This window comes from Choristoneura fumiferana, chromosome 15, assembly GCF_025370935.1.
Source record: "Choristoneura fumiferana chromosome 15, NRCan_CFum_1, whole genome shotgun sequence".
Lineage (NCBI taxonomy): Eukaryota > Metazoa > Arthropoda > Insecta > Lepidoptera > Tortricidae > Choristoneura > Choristoneura fumiferana.
Genome location: NC_133486.1, coordinates 15,779,934 through 15,800,417, shown reverse-complemented (window position 1 = coordinate 15,800,417; position 20,484 = coordinate 15,779,934). Strand labels below are relative to the sequence as shown.

General features: G+C 39.7%; 2 protein-coding genes across 2 annotated transcripts in view; one reads left to right on the top strand and one right to left on the bottom strand.

Annotated features, from left to right (window-relative positions):
* The window catches only part of LOC141435916 (uncharacterized), a 31,102-nt gene extending 16,720 nt beyond the window's left edge, over positions 1 to 14,382 (bottom strand). The window contains exon 1 of the mRNA XM_074098753.1: positions 14,238 to 14,382. Coding sequence (XP_073954854.1) covers positions 14,238 to 14,382 — 145 coding nt within the window. The remainder of the gene's footprint in view (positions 1 to 14,237) is intronic.
* The window catches only part of LOC141435915 (uncharacterized), a 57,454-nt gene extending 42,665 nt beyond the window's left edge, over positions 1 to 14,789 (top strand). The window contains exon 2 of the mRNA XM_074098752.1: positions 14,165 to 14,789. Coding sequence (XP_073954853.1) covers positions 14,520 to 14,789 — 270 coding nt within the window. The 5' untranslated portion in view covers positions 14,165 to 14,519. The remainder of the gene's footprint in view (positions 1 to 14,164) is intronic.
* Positions 14,790 to 20,484: the final 5,695 nt, after the last annotated feature.

Sequence of the window (20,484 nt, the reverse complement as noted above, 5' to 3'; positions counted from 1 at the left end):
ATATTCACATCGCTATGTTTCAACCCTCGCACATGGTAAATGGAAATCCGTGTTGTGTCATTTGCCACGGCGACCGGAGCGCGCGCGCAATGACTGTGCGATCTCTACACGACCAGCTTTGCAGTATAAGCACCCTGTATTATGCAATTTCTCTTTCATGTGTTTGACACTGAACTTATAATTACAGCAAAATGAATGGTAATGGTATCTATTTGATGTCGCTACCTTTTTGGCACACGTTTTTTTTCCATGTTTCACTTGATAATTATGTAGTTAATTAAATCACCCTCTCTACAATAACACGTTTTTCAAAGCAGTTATATTTATTACACTGGGAAATAAATTTGTAGCTTATGAGTATTCTATTTTCTAAATGTTATCATCTTGTATATATAAGGAATAAATAGAAAGATACTAGCAGTTTTTCGCTTGGACCTAGGAAAATTGTTACCCGATCGCTCTCTCACCTAAGTGGCTGGCCCAATGTCTGTATTTAGTAAACACTGCAAGCCGATGCTAATACTGTAGCTCTTTGTGGACGCTGAACTCCTAGTCTGGCTAAATAGTAACACGAGTCTGTGTCTCTTTTTACTTCTCAAGCTTTCATGTGCTTCGTTTCACTTGACTTTGACTTGTCCAGTGTGTCTGTCTATAATCAAATTTAGTGAAACAAAATTTGACCGACTTCTGGTGGTCGTACTGACTGTAAATTTAGCATATCTGCATATATGCAGGCGAGGAAACTGAATTCCACACCAAGGTGGATACGTTTTCAAATCAATTTCACCATAACTTCTTCAGCCGATGTGTGAGACATTCAGTACCAAAAAGATACGATCTTTGACTATAAAAGGAGCGAATTTTTGTAACATGACATGACGTAATAATGTCGTAGTTTTGTAAATAAAGTGATCATTTGCTTATTTTTTTTGCAAGCAGTGTAACTCATGTTGTCGCTGTCTGTCAAAACAACCGAGATTGTGGTTTACATCCCACGCTCACGCGGCATTCTTCTGACATGTTCGATCATCTTAATACAAATGTTTAGATTCCCAATACTAGTCTTTCCAAGTCCGGTGGTGATAAGAATAATTTGTATTCAGACCGCATTTCACATGGGCCCATATTTCATTCTACCAGATATATGCCTTGCCCTTTCCAACAGAACCGGTGCAAAAGAGACGACGTTTCATATTAGTGATCCCGTAATGTAATAAGAACTTAATGGCCGTCGTATAAATAAATTATTCTGATGTTTGTGAATTTACTTCTCATACACATATAGTTGGGGTTTATCTTAATGGAGTTCACGCTTGTCTGGTCTGCATTATAAATGGATTTCTCTGGACTATTACATTGCAGGATCATATGTGACAATATAGCGAATATATCGACTGAGAGTCTAAGATATGACCCTGAACCTGGGACGACTCGAACAAATAGCCCAAAACGTCTTTCGCGTGAAATGCATTTTTCTGAAATATAATTATTAACAATTAGAAAATTTACTGAATTCCCGACGTACGTCATTAAGTTCGACATCTGACTGAGATTTCTAACTTTTTCATACATATAGGTACGAGTAGGTAGGTACTATGGATCCCGACAAAAATTAGCCTCGTGAGTTATTGCCGAGACGCGGTTGCTTACATGCCTAATTTCTTCCAAAACCGTTAATTGGTTTTACCGTGAAAAAGTAAAAAAAAAATTAGCATTTATGATTTTGGAAGCTAGTTTTAGGCGAAATCGAAATGTCTGTCCGTGTTAGCTGTATTGGATGTTTCAAAACATTGCCTAGTCAGCAGAACCTGACCAAACGTACCAGGGCATGATAAACACGTCAGCAGTTAATCCTCGGACCATAGATCGTCCACGCAGGATTACTGCCGGGCCATAGCCGAATAAATGTAGCGCATTACTGGCCATTAACAAACAGCGCGGTGATGCGTCGGGCTGCAGCGCGTGTGCGGTCCGTTTATCCGTTGGACAGTAAACACAAATGTATGCGACACATTTTGTCTTCTACTTTTTGAGGGTTCTGTACCCGCATAATGACAAATGGATTACAAATGGATGCATTTATTAATGTCGCTAAACTACATTATCCGTCACAGGGCTTTAAAAACTGACTGTTGAAATGTCTACGCGAATGTATTTCTAATGTCACGATAACAAGTTAAAAAACATAATTAAAGAATCGACAGGGACGAATGGCGGAAAAAGGAGAGGCGTTTGCCCACCAGTGGGACTCTTAAACAGGCTAAAAAAAAGGAGGTTCTCCCAACCAACCAATATAAAGTGACCCGACACTGCGTCAGTTTCGCTTAGAAACAAGAAAAGATGTTTTTTTTTCTGCCTACTACCTATCTATGCTGTCGCACTTAATAATATTGTTGTGTCTTGTATAGTGTTGTGAATAAATGTATTCCTTTCTTTGTTTCTTTTTTTAGGTATGGCCGTAGATTATTAAATTATGCAATAAATCCCTAACTACTCATAGTTTTTTTAAATGTATTTTATGTCTTTTTGTTTTGTATAATTTGAATTTTACAGCGCATTGGTGTTTACGAGTAACTGTAATGTTGTCATTTTTTGTTGGAATAAATAAATAAATAATACACTGGAGACACATTTGGCAATTTACTTTTTTGACGATTTAAATCGAGCTAACCGTAATAAAAGAGACATTTTTTTACATATAAATTGCTAGCCTGTGCTGACGGATATATATACTGAGCGGCAAAAAACCCCGCCCTCAAATGTATATGCAGAATCGGTAATTTTGTATGAAGGGTGGGCCTAATTTTTTACCGCTGAGTATATTAACAGGTGTACTCATTAGGCATAATTGAAGTCAAATAACGTAATCTTCCAAGATTAGGGAAGGCGTCTTAGATGTAGTTGAATAGTTAAGCAGCGTGATATCTGCATGGACCTAATCGTTACCTAAGAGTAACCCGTGCGTACTTAATTACCTATGACGTAATTTAAACAAACCAAAAAAAACAATTATTGAAATCTAGCTGCCCTTCTTGTCATTGCATGCGTCACGCGACCTTGCCCTCTCGTTTTTGCAATTTTTATATTGTTTGGGATACATCAGCTACACGCTAGTCACAGCGGTTAGTGTAAAACTTTTTTATAAGTTAAAAAAAATAGTTAAAAAGTATCGCTTTACAAATTGCTTGCCGTTGGTCCCACAAGGTCCCACTCTAGGCAAAGCCTGTCACGTGGCGATCGGGATTCGGTCCCCCGGGGTTCGGGGGTTTTCCCACAAAAGTAACTGTAAAATTGAAAATAAATTCATTTTTGTTACACATCCATGTTCGAGTGACAGAAATGCACGATGTTTGCCAATTTAAACATTATCGGTTCAGTAAGAGCAGGAAGCCGTGGTGGCCTAGTGGTTTGACCTATCGCCTCTCAAGCAGAGGGTCGTGGGTTCAAACCCCGGCTCGCACCTCTGAGTTTTTCGAAATTCATGTGCGGAATTATGTGGGAACATTTGAAATTTACCACGAGCTTTGCGGTGAAGGTTAACATCGTGAGGAAACCTGCACAAACCTGCGAAGCAATTCAATGGTGCGTGTGAAGTTCCCAATCCGCACTGGGCCCGCGTGGGAATTATGGCCCAAGCCCTCTTGTTCTGAGAGGAGGCCTCTGCTCTGCAGTGGGACGTATATAGGCTGGAATGATGATGATGAAGAGCAGGAATAGCTTGCTGTGACAGACGGGTAGACGTTTTGTCCGTTTTTAAGGGTTCCGTAGCCAAAATGGCAAAAACGGAGCCCTTATAGTTTCGCCATGTCTGTCTGTCTGTCTGTCCGTCCGTCCACGGCTTTGCTCAGGGATTATCAATGCTAGAAAGCTGTAATTTTGCACAAATTATGTAAACTATGCCGACAAAATGGTACAATATAAAATTAAAAAAAATCTTCATCCTGACAGAAAGAAGCAGCGAAAACGACAGCGATTGCAAGTGCGTTGGACAATAAGGCCTCAGAACTTTAGAAGCTTGCAATTTGAATACTTTGAACACTCGCATTGTGTATGTAGGTACAGTCGAACCATTTGATTCCTGACCCACCGTGGAACGTTCTCATAGTAAGACAACATAATAAATTCTCTTGTGAAGCAAAGCGGGTCACGATTCAGTTGATTCGATAGTACACACATACGAACGCATTGTATTAGCTCGTGTGTTTGAGTGCGTACGCCTATTCTATTACGCAATTTTGCAATACGGTAAATGTTTGCAGTATCTTTGTATATGGTTGGGTCGGTAGTTAGTACACTTTGTGGTAAAACACGGCTGGTCTTCAATCACGATATTAATCTTTATTCGTGCACATATTTAATCTCCAGTTAAAATGTATCCTAACATGTTCGTTTTAGAAGATCCTTTTAACGTTATATAGAAATCGTCGATGTGGCAAATCCCACTCGTTCTGAATTGCGTTTGGGAATAAAAATAAATGTGGTAGCTTGGACCGAACGACAGAAGCAAGGCGGTATAGACGCGATATGCGAACTAAAATGTTATATTTCAAAGAGGTCGCGAAGGCAATCATATAAAGCTCTACCTTCTAGTTTACCTGAGTGTATTTGCTGTTGACAGTACCTATAACTTGTCTCGTATTTACCCCTTGTGGGAGATGCAGTCATTACTTAGACATAATTAAACTGCACACAAAGGCTCAATTTACAGTTTGAGAAACCGTAATTATTGACTTAGTTGGTAAACTTGATAGGATTCTGTTTCAAAGCAACTTTATATACCGCATGTTCTTGAACTAATTGACAGTGGCGTGGGACCGTAACAACTAGACCTTCATCGGGTTGCCTTAATTACAAGCTTTTATTTAACTTGCCGTTTTAGAATGCCGTTCAAAGGTATGCGTGGGTCAAATCCTATAATTTGAATTTACCTAACTCGACAAATTGTTTGGATTGAGTTAAAATTTTGGTGTACAAAAAAATACAATCAAGCTAAAAAGGCTTATGTTACTAACATATGACATGATAAACAATTATATGGCCACGTACGCATTCTGCAGCTAACCGCGCGGTCTAAGCGTGCCGTCTCTGTCTTAAGCAATACTTTGAAACCTGCATAGTGCGTACGTGGCCTGTAACTTCAGTAATACAAAAAAAAAAGTACGACAGCACTCACGCTCTTCGCTCGCCTGGTTGAAAATGTTGACGCAACGCCATTGATAGCTACGAATATTCTATTGTCTCCGGATACAACCTACTAGGATATCATAACTTAATCCGAGTACCCGAAACGTGCGTGCCAAGTGATTCCAAGTCCGCAGCGGGCCTCAGTATTGATCACCCTTGCTGAGATAATGTCTCTCGCGAGCTTTATAAATGTTTGGCTTAATACTGATACTTATTGCTTAAGTGAATATAAACTTCGATTCTCAACTGCTATAAATTAGGCTTTAACAGATATGGGTTTGGCTTGGCTCGCCAGAGTTGTTTGGATTATTAATTTCGTGCGAAGTTTGCTCGGAGCGTCTTCCGCTAAACTACTAGGAATATAGAATCGTCTCTTTAGCAGCGGTTGGCAAGCAGCCATTTCCGATTTTGCTCGATAAAATAGTTAAAGTGTGCTTCGGAATTTTGTTAGAATAAAGACTAGTATTAAAGTTTAAACGTGGCATAATGTAGCGAGAAATGTTTGTAAATTAAGCTGGCCTAGTTAGTGATTTAACTTATGGCTTTTCAAGCAGAGGATCGTTGGTTTTACCCGAGCTCCAACCTGGTGAGTTTTTCGGAATTCATGTATGAAATTGTTCCAAATTTACCACGAAATTTACCACTAAATTTGCTCACGTGGGTTAAATATCTCAACTGGATTCTATAGGAATGTAGAAGAAGGATGTAGTACGAGTAGAAGCCAGTGGCTTTTATACACTTTCACTTTTATCTTGATTAGAAATCGAAACAAATCGCGAAGCGATCTGAACAGCAAGCAAGTTTAGGATGTGAAATTTAATGTTCATCATTTCTGTATATTGCTGTTGCTATACGCAATAACAATAAAGAGACCAATAATGCGATGTAGCTTTACTTTCACATTTAATTTGGCTGGAGTTATAGGCTTACCTACGGCCGGCAAGCGCAGCTCCGGGGTGCTCAGAAATGCGAAGCTTGCGAACGGTTAAGCGTTTTATTAACTTTTACTAGTATCTACAGTGTTTCAGTGTACTGGTGTGAACAATGCGTGTGCAAATGTACTTGCAGGGTGCGGTTTGATTGTACGAAATGACTTTTGACCACGCTTGACAAGCTTACGACACTAAGAGCACGACACTACGATTAAAAGTCTTTAAGGCAGTTACATGAGGATTTGAATTATCAGATCATAAATTTTTACCTATGGCCTACTTACATCATGAACGTTTTGATTTTGATATGTATCTCCTTCCCGTTCGCTGCTTGAATTTAAAACGCACCGTCCCATTCTTTTGTCCGTTGTTTCTCATGATAATCTAGGTACTTGAATAGGGGTATTAACGAGATAGTGGTCGAGATCCTAATGAGTCATGTGTTAAGTTATTCAGGGCAAGTCGGGCGCGTCTAATGGACGGAGAATCCTTTATCACGGAACCATTACTTATGTATGGACCGGCGTTGTGCGATGAATTAAGTTCTGCCTCGCAGCGTCGTCTTACGTTTATGTTATCTTGGTATTCATAATTCATAAATGAATGGGAATACAATGAAATATCTCTTTGAAGATATAAATGAAATATTTTTCACTTCTAATGCTCGTAAACTTGGTTTTCATGCCCATGTAGGCGACATAATAGTAGATTACTGCAGGCAGAGGCCGCGAAATAGGGTATTGCCGGCCCCGCCGAGTAGGTAACCGAGCGAACGTTAACGAGGCCATCTAGAGATACGACAACTCCTGTTCGCGGACGAGGCTCGTATAGTGCTTTCCTCAAATAAATTCAAGGAAATAATACCATGCACCTTGATGATGAACTCATATCGGAAACAATAACAGTTATTTTATTTAAAAACCACTCGTTTTACTCGTAGGTACGTTTTTTTCTTCTCGTTAACACGCCATCTATAACTATTCCTACTACTTGTGTTTTCTGTACTGCTTACTGTGTTGGTGTGCAATAAAGAGTTATTGTATTGTATTGTATTGTACTCGGCCGACAATCCCGTATTTCGCGGCCTCTGCAGTAACGTACTATTTTTAACCGACTTCAAAAAAGGAAGAGGTTCTATGTTCCAATGTTTGTATTTTTTTATGTATGTTCGCCGATTACTCCGTTAATTGTGAATCGATTTCCAAAATCTGTGGCGATTTTGGCATTTTTAGCATTAAAATTAGCATTTACATTCAGAAAGTATCATTTGGTAACCTGGACCTGATGAAGAAGACCGTAGATGACCAATGGAACTCATCAAAGCTAAGTGTAATGCTCGCTCGTCTATAAACGATCATGATTAATATACTTAGATAAGCGACTAAGAAGAAGCTTTAAGTTAATGATTCTTTCGTACTGATTTGATGCCAAGGCAGAAGGTAGGCAACGGAACTCTGTTATAAAACAACGTAACTAAGTCGTGTTTGGGCTTAATGGAATCGTTGTGAGATGTACTTTGGCTACGGATCACTAAAAAGTGAGAAATAAAAAAAAATAACCAAAAAGTAAAACCGACTCCAAAAAAATAAAAAAAATAAAAAATGGAACCGACTACAAAACCCTTGAAAATATTTTTCTAGGTACATACTAGCTCGAAGTCGGTGACTCAGCACGACCCAGCAGGAGGATCCCATAGTATGTAGGTGAGGTAGACGACTATTGTTCCACTCCTGCTGGCTCGTGCTGAGGCACCGACTTCGAGCTAGTACGTACCTAGAAAAATATTTTCAAGGGTATTGTATTTGGTTCCATTTTTTGTTATTTTTTTGGAGTCTGTTTTACTTTTTTGTTTCCATTGTTGTTGTTTAATTTCGTAAGTTGTCCATAAAATTCATTTTATGCTCTTGTTGTAAGTATGTCCATAAATAGATAAGCTCTTGTTGTCTTATTTCATAAATAGATAAGATTAGTAAAGTAATAACTAACTGAAGGAATCAATACTTAATATTATAAATGCGAAAGTATATGTGTTTGTATGTTTGTCCGTCTATCACGTCGAAACGGCGCGACGGATCACCTTGTAGTGTGGGGTATCGTTGGATAGGTCTTTTAAAACCATTTGGGGGTTGCTAAAACGATTTTTCGATTCAATGATTTGTTTGCAAAATATTCAACTTTAATGTGCAAATTTTCATTAAAATCGAGCGCCCCCCTCTAAAATCTAAACCGGAAGTGGCAAATTAAAAAAAAATAGGGTGGTAGTAAGTATATCAAACTTACAAGGAAAACTGTAACGGTTAAGTTTTCTTGAGAATTATTAATAGTTTTAGAGTAAAAAGCAGCCTAAGGTATAAAATATACCTAAGCTTGGAATATTCCGTAAAAATACGAAATCCTTAAAAAAATATTACTTAATTTTTTCGTGATGACTACGGAACCCTATTTCGGGCGTGTCCGACACGCTCTTGCCGGTTTTTTCTGTGCATACTGTCATTTTTCTCGCGACTTTACTTCTTGGAACTAAGAGTATGTACGGCCCCTTGCGAATTACGTCAAAGCAGAATTGTCTACACTCGGATTTGGTACAGTGACTGTCAAGTATCAATCGAGCGACTTTCGCCTGCCTCACAACAAATCTAAATAAAAAAAAACAAAATAGCCTGCTGCTGCTGCTGGGGGGCTTCTAAATTATTTTCTCAATTTTCATGATCACTCTTCACACGTTCTCAATTTCCTTTCTATTCAATTTGCCTGTGGAGCCATACGCCGCCGACGGGCAGTCGCCGGCACCCCAAATGCCGTCCGCCATTTGTCCGTTTTTAAACCCCACAAGCCCGCATTCAGTTCTTTGTGCGGGATTTTTAGACTTCCTGCCTTTAATTATGTGTTTCGTTGGATCTGGGTCGGCGGGCGGCCCCCGGGACACGGCTCCAATTGGCAACCTCGCTGACGGAATTGTAAATCAAACTGCTCCTTTTTTTAAAGTCAATTATAAAAGTTATGCGACGTAATAACTTTGAGGTTGTTCATACGAAAACAGGTGTAATATAGCTCCCTTAGAACAGCTGAAAAACATTGTGCAAGTTACTATATAACTCTCGGAGTCATAATCAATTACGATTCGAGTCATTTGTCTTTGTCGGTTTCGCGCACGAGGATGATCTCGATACGTCACAGGCGCGCTGCGTTTGACAATAAATTAGCACCAGGAGCCCAGACAGTCGCAGGATGTATTTCACGACCGCGCTGTTTACGCGGGGCCAACATAAATATTCGCGGCGCACTCTACCCGCAAATATTCGACTTTCGTTTATTTAGGACAATGTTTCTTCTGTATAATATTTCTGTCTCGTATTTTTATCTTATTCATGTCGTCGCTTGGCACAAAACTTATTAATCCATGTATGTCTCGTCAGGGCTTTGCAGACGTTGCCCCTTTGTTGTTCGAGCATGTCTCTGCATTATGTGATCCTGGTAAAAGTTTTCGTGCGTCATAATTCTTTTCGGTATTTATATTTAATATTGTAGGGGAATAAGGGACTAAAACCCTCTGAGCTCGTCTAATCTCGTAACCGTCTAGACTGAAAACTGAAACCGATTTTCTCGGCTTAACTGAATTGACTTTCACAGGTCAGTGCAGATACCGCGCGCAATTACATGTAGCCATATCAGTGGGTTTAATGTGGCGCTCAGTCGTAGGCATATGAAGGCAAAATTAAATGGAGGCGTTTGCAGGCTAGCGAGTCACTAACGAACGACCCTCTAGCCTAGCAATTGCCATTCGATTTCGTTGCACCGAGTTTAGATTAGTTTTCGTTTTATTCGTTTCGTTTCAACATTGTAACATCTGTTCGTTATTTTTCCAATTAAGTTGGATAAAATAAACATTTATCTGTTTCAAGTAACTAAAATACAATATTAACTTTGTTATTTATACAACGAAACTTGTATGTTGACTTCTTCGAAAGGCTCACGATCACGAAACGAGCTATGTGGAGAGCTGTGTTCGGAAATTACGCATGACAGAATCCAGAATACGGAAATTTTCCGAAGTGCTAAGGACACCGACATAGCTAACAGTAGAGTTGTAGTGACATAATTCGAAGCGCGGATAACTCCACGTGAATACGATCCAAAAAGGAGAGGGCCCCCTGCTGACTGAAAAATATAGTGAGAGTTGCAGGCAACCGGCGGATGCAAGTGGCTTGTTGTCGGTCATTACGGCGTTCTAAGAGGGACATATATCAACAGTGTACGTTTTTCGCTGATGATGATGATAACGATGAAAAACAAAAGGCAAAACAGAACTAATCTAATCAATTGAACCTGAGCGGCAATGAAAAACTGAAATGGGATAATGAAACTCTCGGCAATGCGGCATGTGGTTAATTAAGTGGATACCAGGCTATCATGACTGAAGCGGGATGATGACGGATCGGGTGCCGAGAGCTCGGGCGAGTCCATTTATCACCTCCGCGCGGTGCACCTTGGGACGTGCGTAGTAAGATCTAGTTCGGTATTGGTACGTTTGTGTACCGCTATCGGAAGCCGCATCGTCGACACCCATTAGTACGGACTAATACGCGTGGATAGTGTTGCCACACAAACGGAGAAATCTGCAAATGTGCGGCTTGCCTGATTGATTTTTCCTTCACTACAATTCGTCTTGGTGATATTGAATTATGCAGCCGAAAAGGGACGTCATCTACCCATCAATCTATGGTGATAATTTTGAGTCAAAATCTAAAACATTAAAATAGTTTGCTGTATTAATTATTTATTTATATTTGAATTATGACATAATTGTCGTCAATTCAGCAGATCTGCAAGTTAGACTCTTGTTTTCTCTCCAATACGTAAAACTAAGCAAACCGTTTTACGTACATGAAACTGAAAAATACGGGTATCAGTACGATAGCATAGATTTACTGATTTTTCTAGATGCCACGCCTAAACCTACGGATTTTGAGCGCCGAAAATCAAACCTGACAACACAGTTCCTCTGATTCGAACCCAGCTACAACCAACCCGCGCAATTGTATTCAAACCTTATACCATTGTGACTAGTGCTACGCGAAATGCAAATGTAGCCGAGTGGTAAATCTCCTAATGCTTACTTGATGGATATAATCGGATCAACGATACGCGAGCAACTTATTACTTAGTCGGGCCTACGGGTTGTTTGTTGCTCATTAGTCTCTGTCTGTTATGATGCTCTGGTAGCTACTAAATAATAAGTTATCACCGCTACTGTTGCTTTGGGATCTATTTAACCCCTGGTATAAATAACATTGCATGTAACACTTATACGAGTATATAGGGAGGTATGTGGTTTCGTATATTTTGTTTCTGGTATTTATATGTGTGTATTTTTTTTTCACATTTATTTACACATTCGCAACAAATGACCCACTTGTCCGCTTAGTTACGATGCTACACTATATTTTAACGTATCTACATTGTGTAATAAATCTCTTATTTTTTATTGCTTCGAATAATTTTTTAAATTCCGAAAAATTTAGTTTTACATTTTTGAGTTCGCTTTCCGAGAAAATTAACTATTTTGTGGCACTAATAGTAGATTGTACAACAAGAGTGCTCGAGTTTTACACTCTGCTTTCACTTAGATTGCGAGGAAATGAAATTGCAACAGTGGAAACAATGATTCACATTATAAATTCTACAGATATATTATATAATTCCATTTTTTTTATTTTGTTGATTTATGTTGATTGATTTTTACTTTTATATAAATTAAAAATGATTAAAAAATATCTAGAAACTTTTTTGTTTGTGGCTGTTGACACCTGATTACCTTGGTCTTAGACGAAGATTTTATTTTATGCACTAGAGCATAAAAAGTCATTTTATGTCGCCTAGATACAGCATAAACACGAACTTTACGAGCACGAGAGGTGAAAATTGTATTTTCTTTCTTCGTAATGGATTGAGTTGACGTTGCCATAATATTCAAAAACTTTCATAGTGCCTCTCTAATCCAAATAATGAAGATTGGTAGTCTGCTAGAAGTCATTGCGCCGAAATTGATATTTATGCGTAGTCTGCTATTAATTACCTAAATTTATGCCATTTTATAAATGTTAATACAAACACAAGTGACTAAGACAATTTGAAAAAGATCACTGATTTCAAGGTCTTCGAGCTAAACTGGACATCACTTGGGCTATAATTCTTAGACCAAGTTTACGTTGATGAATTGAGGGCCAGGACTAACTTTTTTTGTTCAATAATCTAGCCATCGACCCTTATCTCGCCTAATGAAACATTCAGACGAGGTCATATATAAAGTATATTTCACAGGTTCAGTAACACCTATTCGCTCTAAGTAGCTTTGAAAAGGTTTCATCTGTTCGGAAATATAGGCATTGGTCGCGAATTTCTTTCCCTATTAGTTCGCATTGGATAGGATGGACGAAACTAGTTCCTGCTGACCAAAATAATGTTGATAATAAAGCATGAGTTAAGGACGCTCGCTCCGCCTAAACTGTAACTTGTTGTCGGTCATCAGAGCATCTAGGGGTTAAGGGTATGTTAAAATACAATATCTTTTGTCTTAGTTTATGATTGCCTGGTGGCAGAAGCAAGCAAAATACACAGTAAACTCTAGAAAGGTTGAAGGGATAAAGAAAAATAAGCTCATTAATATTTATGGGAGATCCTAATCAGGATTCCATTCACCAAATAAGATTTATTACTTCGAAATATTTTCTACCGAGTTAAGTCTTTGTATACCGCAATTACGGATCTCGTTGCGGATTTATGGTTTATTAGATCGGCAAATATTACTCTCATTAGCCTCCCAATTCAATATTCCGCGGTACACAGTTTTAACGGTTCTTACATTTACACAGTTTTTAACGGTTGGAGCTTACATTTTGCCGATTTCTTTTGCAATGTGATATGATATCGGATTTCAGGATCGGGCACAATTGTGTGAGAGAATTGCGTGCTGAATAGCGATTTATGTCGCCACACCGACACTTCGCGACACGCGGGCTTATATCAATATACGAGCAACGTACTAATTCAGTTTGAATACTTTGAATTCTCCGCGCTTTACTGCAGCTTCCACGTAAATTGTTAGGGATGCTTCGCCATTAGCGCCGCCACAACGTGCTTCTATTTATCTTTGTTTCCCACCGATTGCTGAGCTTGCGTAGTTTGCGATTGCGAACGAACTAGTTGGCTGGAACGCTCCCATAGAGAAACTACGCAAACTTCTGCCCAGATCCTTGGCTCCGTATATTGTTAGTACATGATACCGACGATAAGACCGACTTCTGATTTAAGTTCAATGCACTCTACTGCCAGGTCTGTTTAAACATTATGGCACCGATTCCGCTCCGGTGTCGTCCGTCAGGTGTGAATCGTTCCTTATTTTTCCATTCCGATGACTTCGCAAAATGACCGTAATATAAAAACGCAAGCGTGAAAGTATAGGATATGTTCGGGCGATTGAATGTGTCGTGATTGAACGTCGGCGCGAGCCGGCCGCGACCCGCGACCCTGCAGCCCCGCCATCCCGGGATCCCGCACAATGAAGCCAATCAGCCGGGAATGAGTTCGTTCCCGATCTTCGTCCTTATCATAGGTGTTTGTGCCTTGTGTATGTTCTCCTAATCCGATTCCGGGCCTATTGTTTAATGCTATATTGGGTCTCTGCTCGCTCAGAACCTTCGTTGGGCACTTAATCAATTAAACAATAAATAGTGCACGGTTCGTTTGCTTTACTCTGGTCTAAAACAGCGACGATTTATTTCCGTTTTGTTCGGATCGCTTAATTTTTATATGTAAAACAGGCGCTGATGTTTCGAATTCTGTTAAAGTCGTAGCGAACGTTCACGCGTCGTATGTAAATTATACTAGCGGCCATAACCACCCCGCGCGCCGTTGCGTTATTGTTTTCAACAAACGCCGTTAAAATGAAAAATGAACGGGAATTCAATTTTATCACGCATTCCCCGCAGAACAGTTTGATTCCGTGAACAGCGATCCACTGATGTCTCGATCTTAACTCTGTGCCGTAGGTGAACGTGTGCCAAATGCAGTGCCAAAGCTAGTGCAGCATGGAAGTATACATAATAATGGGAATGGCCATACTTATATACACGTTCGTGAGCGTGTTGATAAACAGCGAGTGCTGGAGCAAGAAGGAGCAGCGCTGCAAGTGCGAGGAGTGCGCCAGTCTGTGCCACAGCTTCGCGACGCTCGCGCCGCCCGCGACCGTGTCCTCCCGGATCGACATCGTGGAATAAACGAGACTGTAGCTCAGCGTATTGCGTGATTCCTACGCAGTGTTTGCGTGTTGGCGAGTTCTGAAGCATTCGTTCATCAGTGGACGTGTTCCGTCTGAATGATGTGTGTTCTGGTGATGTGTGTGTGATGGACCCCCTGGCGCGGCTGATGGAGGGCGCGCCGTTGCCGGGCGTGCTGGGCGCGACGCGCGACGCGCGGCCTCGCGGCGCGCTCGTGCACGCGAGCCTGGCCGCTGCGCCCGCGCTCGGAGACAAGAAGGGCCGCCACCTGACCGGCACCTTCTGCCTCACCGGCGACACTATGGAGGGGATCATACAGTGCCTCGTGTTCCTTAAGGCTTTCTCGGTGAGTACTGAACCCTTCGAATGTTACAAAGAGGCTCATGACTCAAAGTAGTTTTGTTGATCAATAGTCAAATACCGCTTGTTTACCGATATGAATATAATATACATGCATAAAACATACCTGCACAATATAGAGCTGAAAGAGGTTTTAGTGTGCGAACAATACATTTTATTACCTTTTGAGAAAATATCTTTTAAATATAAGTCATGCAATTATATTATTCGTACTATCGACAGAGTGTAATACAATACCTGCATCAGTAGTGTTGGCAATCACTTGCATTATATCGATACACTATTGGTTTCAGAACTCGTGCGGTAACATATACTCAAACCAAACCGTGGGACCAAACGGGACTAATCGTGAATACAGTGTAGTGTCGATAATCCGACTGAGCTGATGCTAAATCAAAGCGTTAACAAACAACGTTTCAATTCCGATGCATTGATAGGCTGATGTAATATGTACTTATTATTTGCATCGTGTTTTACATATGCTGTACCTAATTACACACTAAGTACATATTGTCAGTTCTATTGAGATTATTCTTCTTAAATCGATATGTCTACTACGCCTATGTTTTTTTATGTGTTCATTTCATAGGTTCTAGTTCGAGAGCGAAGGTCCTTAATTGCGTCTTTGCTTCAAGTCTTTCGTATAGTTTGATGTTTTGAACTGTTACTTTGTTATTCAATTTTGTTGTTACGGTTTTTGTTAATTTTTTTCCCGTTATTAATTTAGATATAGTGCCAAAGAATACCGCATGGTTTGTGAGATTAAGATTAAGATTAAGATTGATTTATTTGCCAACATGAACAATACAGGATAGGCACACAGAATACAAATAAACAATAAACTAATAAAAAATGCGTTTGCCAGTCCCTTGCACTGTGTGGCAAAAGGAACAGGCTCAGCAGATCCCGATAGACAAGCAAAAACACTTGCTACGCGGGCGAAGCCGCAGGCAAAAACTATTTAAAAATATAAACTATCACTAATAAAACCGATTACACACCCTTAGCATTATTTAATCGAGAATCGCAATAAATCGATTCGAATTTACATTGTCACAACCTTTTAATTGCTTAATGACATGTGTCACCGTGCCCATCCTATCCGAAAAGTACTATAGTTCCAATGGAGTGCTGAATGTTTCTCGATGAGGGCTAAAAGCATAGATGTTGCTGCTTTAGTGACTAAATAAGTTACAAACAAGCTGAGATATGCCCTGTTGTTCAGAGGAGGCCTGTGCCCAGCAGTGGGACGTATATAGGCTGGGATGATGTAGGTGAGATATGTGGTGCGTAGGAGAAATTTGTGTCTGTACTCCTGTCCAGTGGTGGTGTAGCGGTATAGCACGCTGCACGGAATGCTGAGGACCTGGGTTCGATTCCCAGCGTTGGTCTCTTTTTCTGGTTTTTCTGTGCATCTATGTTTCAGTTTGTATTTTCGATACTCCAAATATCGTTATTTAGATGTCCATTAAAGCCAATCGACTCCGTAAATTCTCCGAATACATCTAGCTCCCGTCTGAATTCCGACAAGAATATTAGTCGTTTAATTAAATTGGGGACAGTTGTCAGCCAAGATTCAATAATTTCACTTGTACTTTCTCGAGCTATTCTGTGAAACTCGGAAGTTTCTCGTGATTTAAGTGGCTCTGTTGCCGGCGCTAAAACTGGCAATTATTGATGTTTTGACGAGAATCTGGCGACTTCAATTAGGTAACAAGACAACAGGTAATTATTGGCAATCTATAGCCCTCTGTCAGTCATTACTGTCTCCCCGTCCTGCGAGGGGGATTGGTGGCAACTATCGGTACTTGTGCTATAACTTATTCTGTGCTATCGGTCAAATAAAATATTTCATTTCATTTTCATTTTCATTTCAAATTGTTTCTCCTGTTTTACTGGACAAGTTTTTACATAGAACATCAAATGTGTAAATATTATTTGATTTATAACTTCTTCTTCTTCAGCCCTTTTTAACTTTCTCGGTGTAGGCCTCCTTCAATTTTTTCTACTCGTCGCGACATGGTTTATCATTATCATCATCATCATCTCAGCCGTAGCCCGTCCACTGATGGACATAGACCTCCAGTGGCTTCGGTTGGCAGCGGCCTGCATCCACCGTGAACCCGCGGCTTTAACCAGGTGAAAAACTGGCAAGGTGTTATTTGGATTCGGAAATTTGTAGGTATTATGAATATCCAGTACTTATTAGCAAAAAATGTTCATCAGATACATAAGTAACCTGAATAAAATTTTCTACAAATAAAGTCAGTACACTTTTTCATTAGGATCAACATGTGATGAGATATGCAGGGAAGAAGATTTACAATAAAAAAACTTTTCACGACACTGTTCGAAAATGTGGCCATAGATAACCTAAATCCAGTACGCAAAACTGCCTATATTTGTACAATTAACAGCTGACTCATTTATGGCTCGCAATACACGACAAAAATATAACACATTGTAACAGGTCGTATCTATATATGTATTTCATAGTAGGATACGACTTTTTGAAATATCATCCATCCCAGCCTATATACGTCCCACTGCTGGGCAGAGGCCTCCTCTCAGAACAAGAGGGCTTGGGCCATAGTTCCCACGCGGGCCCAGTGCGGATTGGGAACTTCACACGCACCATTGAATTGCTTCGCAGGTTTGTGAAGGTTTCCTCACGATGTTTTCCTTCACCGCAAAGCGAAAAAATAAATTTGAAATATATTTCAGAATATTTTTTAGCGGCGTGCTGAAACGACAATTCAACAATCAAACAAACAAACATTTTAGTTACGTGCCACGGTTCTAGCAAAAATAAATGATTTAATTTTGTTTACGAGTTATTTACGAAAATCTAAAGAAAAGGACCTCTATACCCCATATAATTTCGCCCCATCCATCGGTACTTTTAGGGGCTGTTTCACCATCCATTGATTAGTGTTAACTGACGGTGAAATGTGATGCCGTCTCCGTCTATTCGAAAAAACAAATAGAGACGGCATCACACTTAACTGTCAGTTAACACTAATCAATGGATGGTGAAACAGCCCCTTAATATATTATTTAAAACACCATTCAACTATACCAACATTCACTTATACACGTATTATTTCCCCTATTTTAAAGTTTAACTACTAGTTAATGCGAAGCTGATGTATGAAATTCAATGCTTTATTAATATTTAGGAATATGAATTTTTGTGGTCTTTAATAAAGTCTTTTTATTATTATATTCCAATGTACGAACATTTCTGTCGTCTATCGCAATAACTTCCATTTCGCTAAACCTTTGAGCGACATTAGGACACTACTACCTGAGAGCGACCAAAAGGCTCGGTTTGATATTAATTGGAGGATACATTATAAATGACGTTTACCTTTATCATTCATTAGGGTACAGGTCAAAATATGTGGGTAGTATAAATCATTTTGTGGGTGGTATGATTATCTATAGTACAAGCTTTGCTTAGTTTGGGACTAGGTCAATTGGAGTCAAGTCTCATGCGATTATTTTTTTTGGTACTAAGCAAAGCATTGGTAATACAAGTCTACCTATGTATGGTAGAACTATATCTATCATTGAAAGTGTCTTAAATATCATCGTGATATGATTACAAATTGACAAAAGTCTCGCGTCAGTAAAAATGTAGAAAAGTTACCGGGTAGAGTAGTTTATGCCTGGAATGGAACCGCGACGCAAACGAGACTATTATTAATGAAGTTAACTTTTACAAAGCTCTCTTCTCCTGGTACCTATCCTTCTTCCCCGCCTAGAGACACCCCCCCTAGGCTAAGGCCATCAACTAGACAAAGGGTTAATTCAATAGAGCATTGTGATTAACGACCGAAGCTTTTGTTTGTAAATGTCGTATCAAAGTAGTAGAGCGAACTAAACTCGTCTAATATCACAATCACAAACTATTTGGGCTGCCTTTTCGCCTCAGGCCGGACTTCAAACGGTCTCGGTTGGACAAAACTTGTCCGGTGAATCGGGATAACAATCATGTTTTTCATATCTTTGGCAAAATTGAAGTTTTTGTTCTCGACACCGTAATGCATGCAGCTAGTTGTAACATAATGACGTCACAGATTTTTTCCGGGCTCCGGAGTACGGATAAACCCCGGGGAATGATCCGATAAGTTACCGTACGCACTCGGGCGATGTTATATTTCCCCCCGGGTTCAAACTTCCGGTGATTATGAACGATTTGGAAACTTTCTAGTACTTAATTCCCTTCGGCCGAGAACCGGGCGCCGTTTTGTACTCGTACAAAATTGTGTCGCAAAATTTTACAAAACTCTTTCCCTTTTGTTTTTGTGACCTCCATCGATAATAGGAGGTAAAGTCGAGCAAGAAAGTTTGTCACCAATTTAGGGAAAAAATCGTAGACTGATTTTACTCATTGCCGTGCAAATGACACGGTAAAAAGCCGGCTAAGTGCAAGTCGGAACCACGCCCTGAGGGTTCCGTACTTTATAGGTTACTTTGAGTATCTATGAGTGTTTCCAGATCCCTTTTACTCAAGGAAAATGTATGCCGTGTGGTCTCATCTTCAGATGGTTACTGACAAAGACATGAAAAATTAAGATTTCAGACTTTTCTTATTGATTGTGCTAGGTATAAGTACAAGCGCTACTTCATACCTTAAGTGTCTGGGACAACCTGAATTACCCTATAGGTTTTCGGTTTCGTCAATTCACATGGAAAAACACCAAAACTAATGACTGTAGGTATCTATTGATTGAATTGACTTAGAAATTTGATTTTTCCACTGCTTCAAGGGGTAGCGTATTAATTTCAGCATGATGCATTTAGGCATTATAGGCGTGGCTGGAAAAAAGGGTCTTGCCAGACTGACTCAAAGTTAATCTTATAAGGGTTATGTTTTCCCCATCTAAAGTACCCTTAAAAGAAAAAAATACAATAAGCAAGCAAATCTATAATGTAACCAAATGGATTACTGTCACTTGTGAGCACAGAGATATGAATGTCATTACTATTTATTTGATACCAGGAAAAGTGGAGAATCCCTCCAGCCACGCGTCGAAACGAAACGCGTTCTGGCAAAAGAACGTTAAGTGCAAACTAAACAACTGAGTTTTGGAAGGCACGTCTAAAGAGCATCTTACGATTGCGTATAAAATTTTCCCTCTTGTTCGAGCAGTCCAACGATTCAGCCCGTTCGACTCGACTACCCAACTTGAAATTGTGCTCGTGTTACGGTCGTTGCAAATCGGCTTTGTAACATGCATGTCAGTCCCGGCGTGTTTGTGCGGGAATACTCCAGATAACTCTTTTTTATACGTTCCCGGTGCGGAATATTTTTCATACAGATTTATTGTAACAGTTTTAATGCTTCCTCCTGGCTAATCGTAATGGTTTTAATGGGTAGCCTTGGAGATGTTTTCTTGATTCAGTCGTTGTTTCTCAAACCGAGGCAACAGAGAACCTCGCGGATAAAACTGTGTCGTACACATAACAAGCTCACTTCGAAAGGATCAGCAGCTCCAAGCCCTGCTTCTAAGTCTTGGGTCTGAACATCAAATCTAAGCCATCCTAACCAGAAATAATATAAACCTAGCATTTGATTACACCAGAAATAAGGCACGGATTTTTATAGCATGCCGAAAACAAGACAGACAAATAATAAAGACGGCAAAATATACATTTGATAAACCATTGTCTTATACAACACTCGCGGCATTCTTGAGTTTCATTTTTTTGCTAAAATGAGTGGG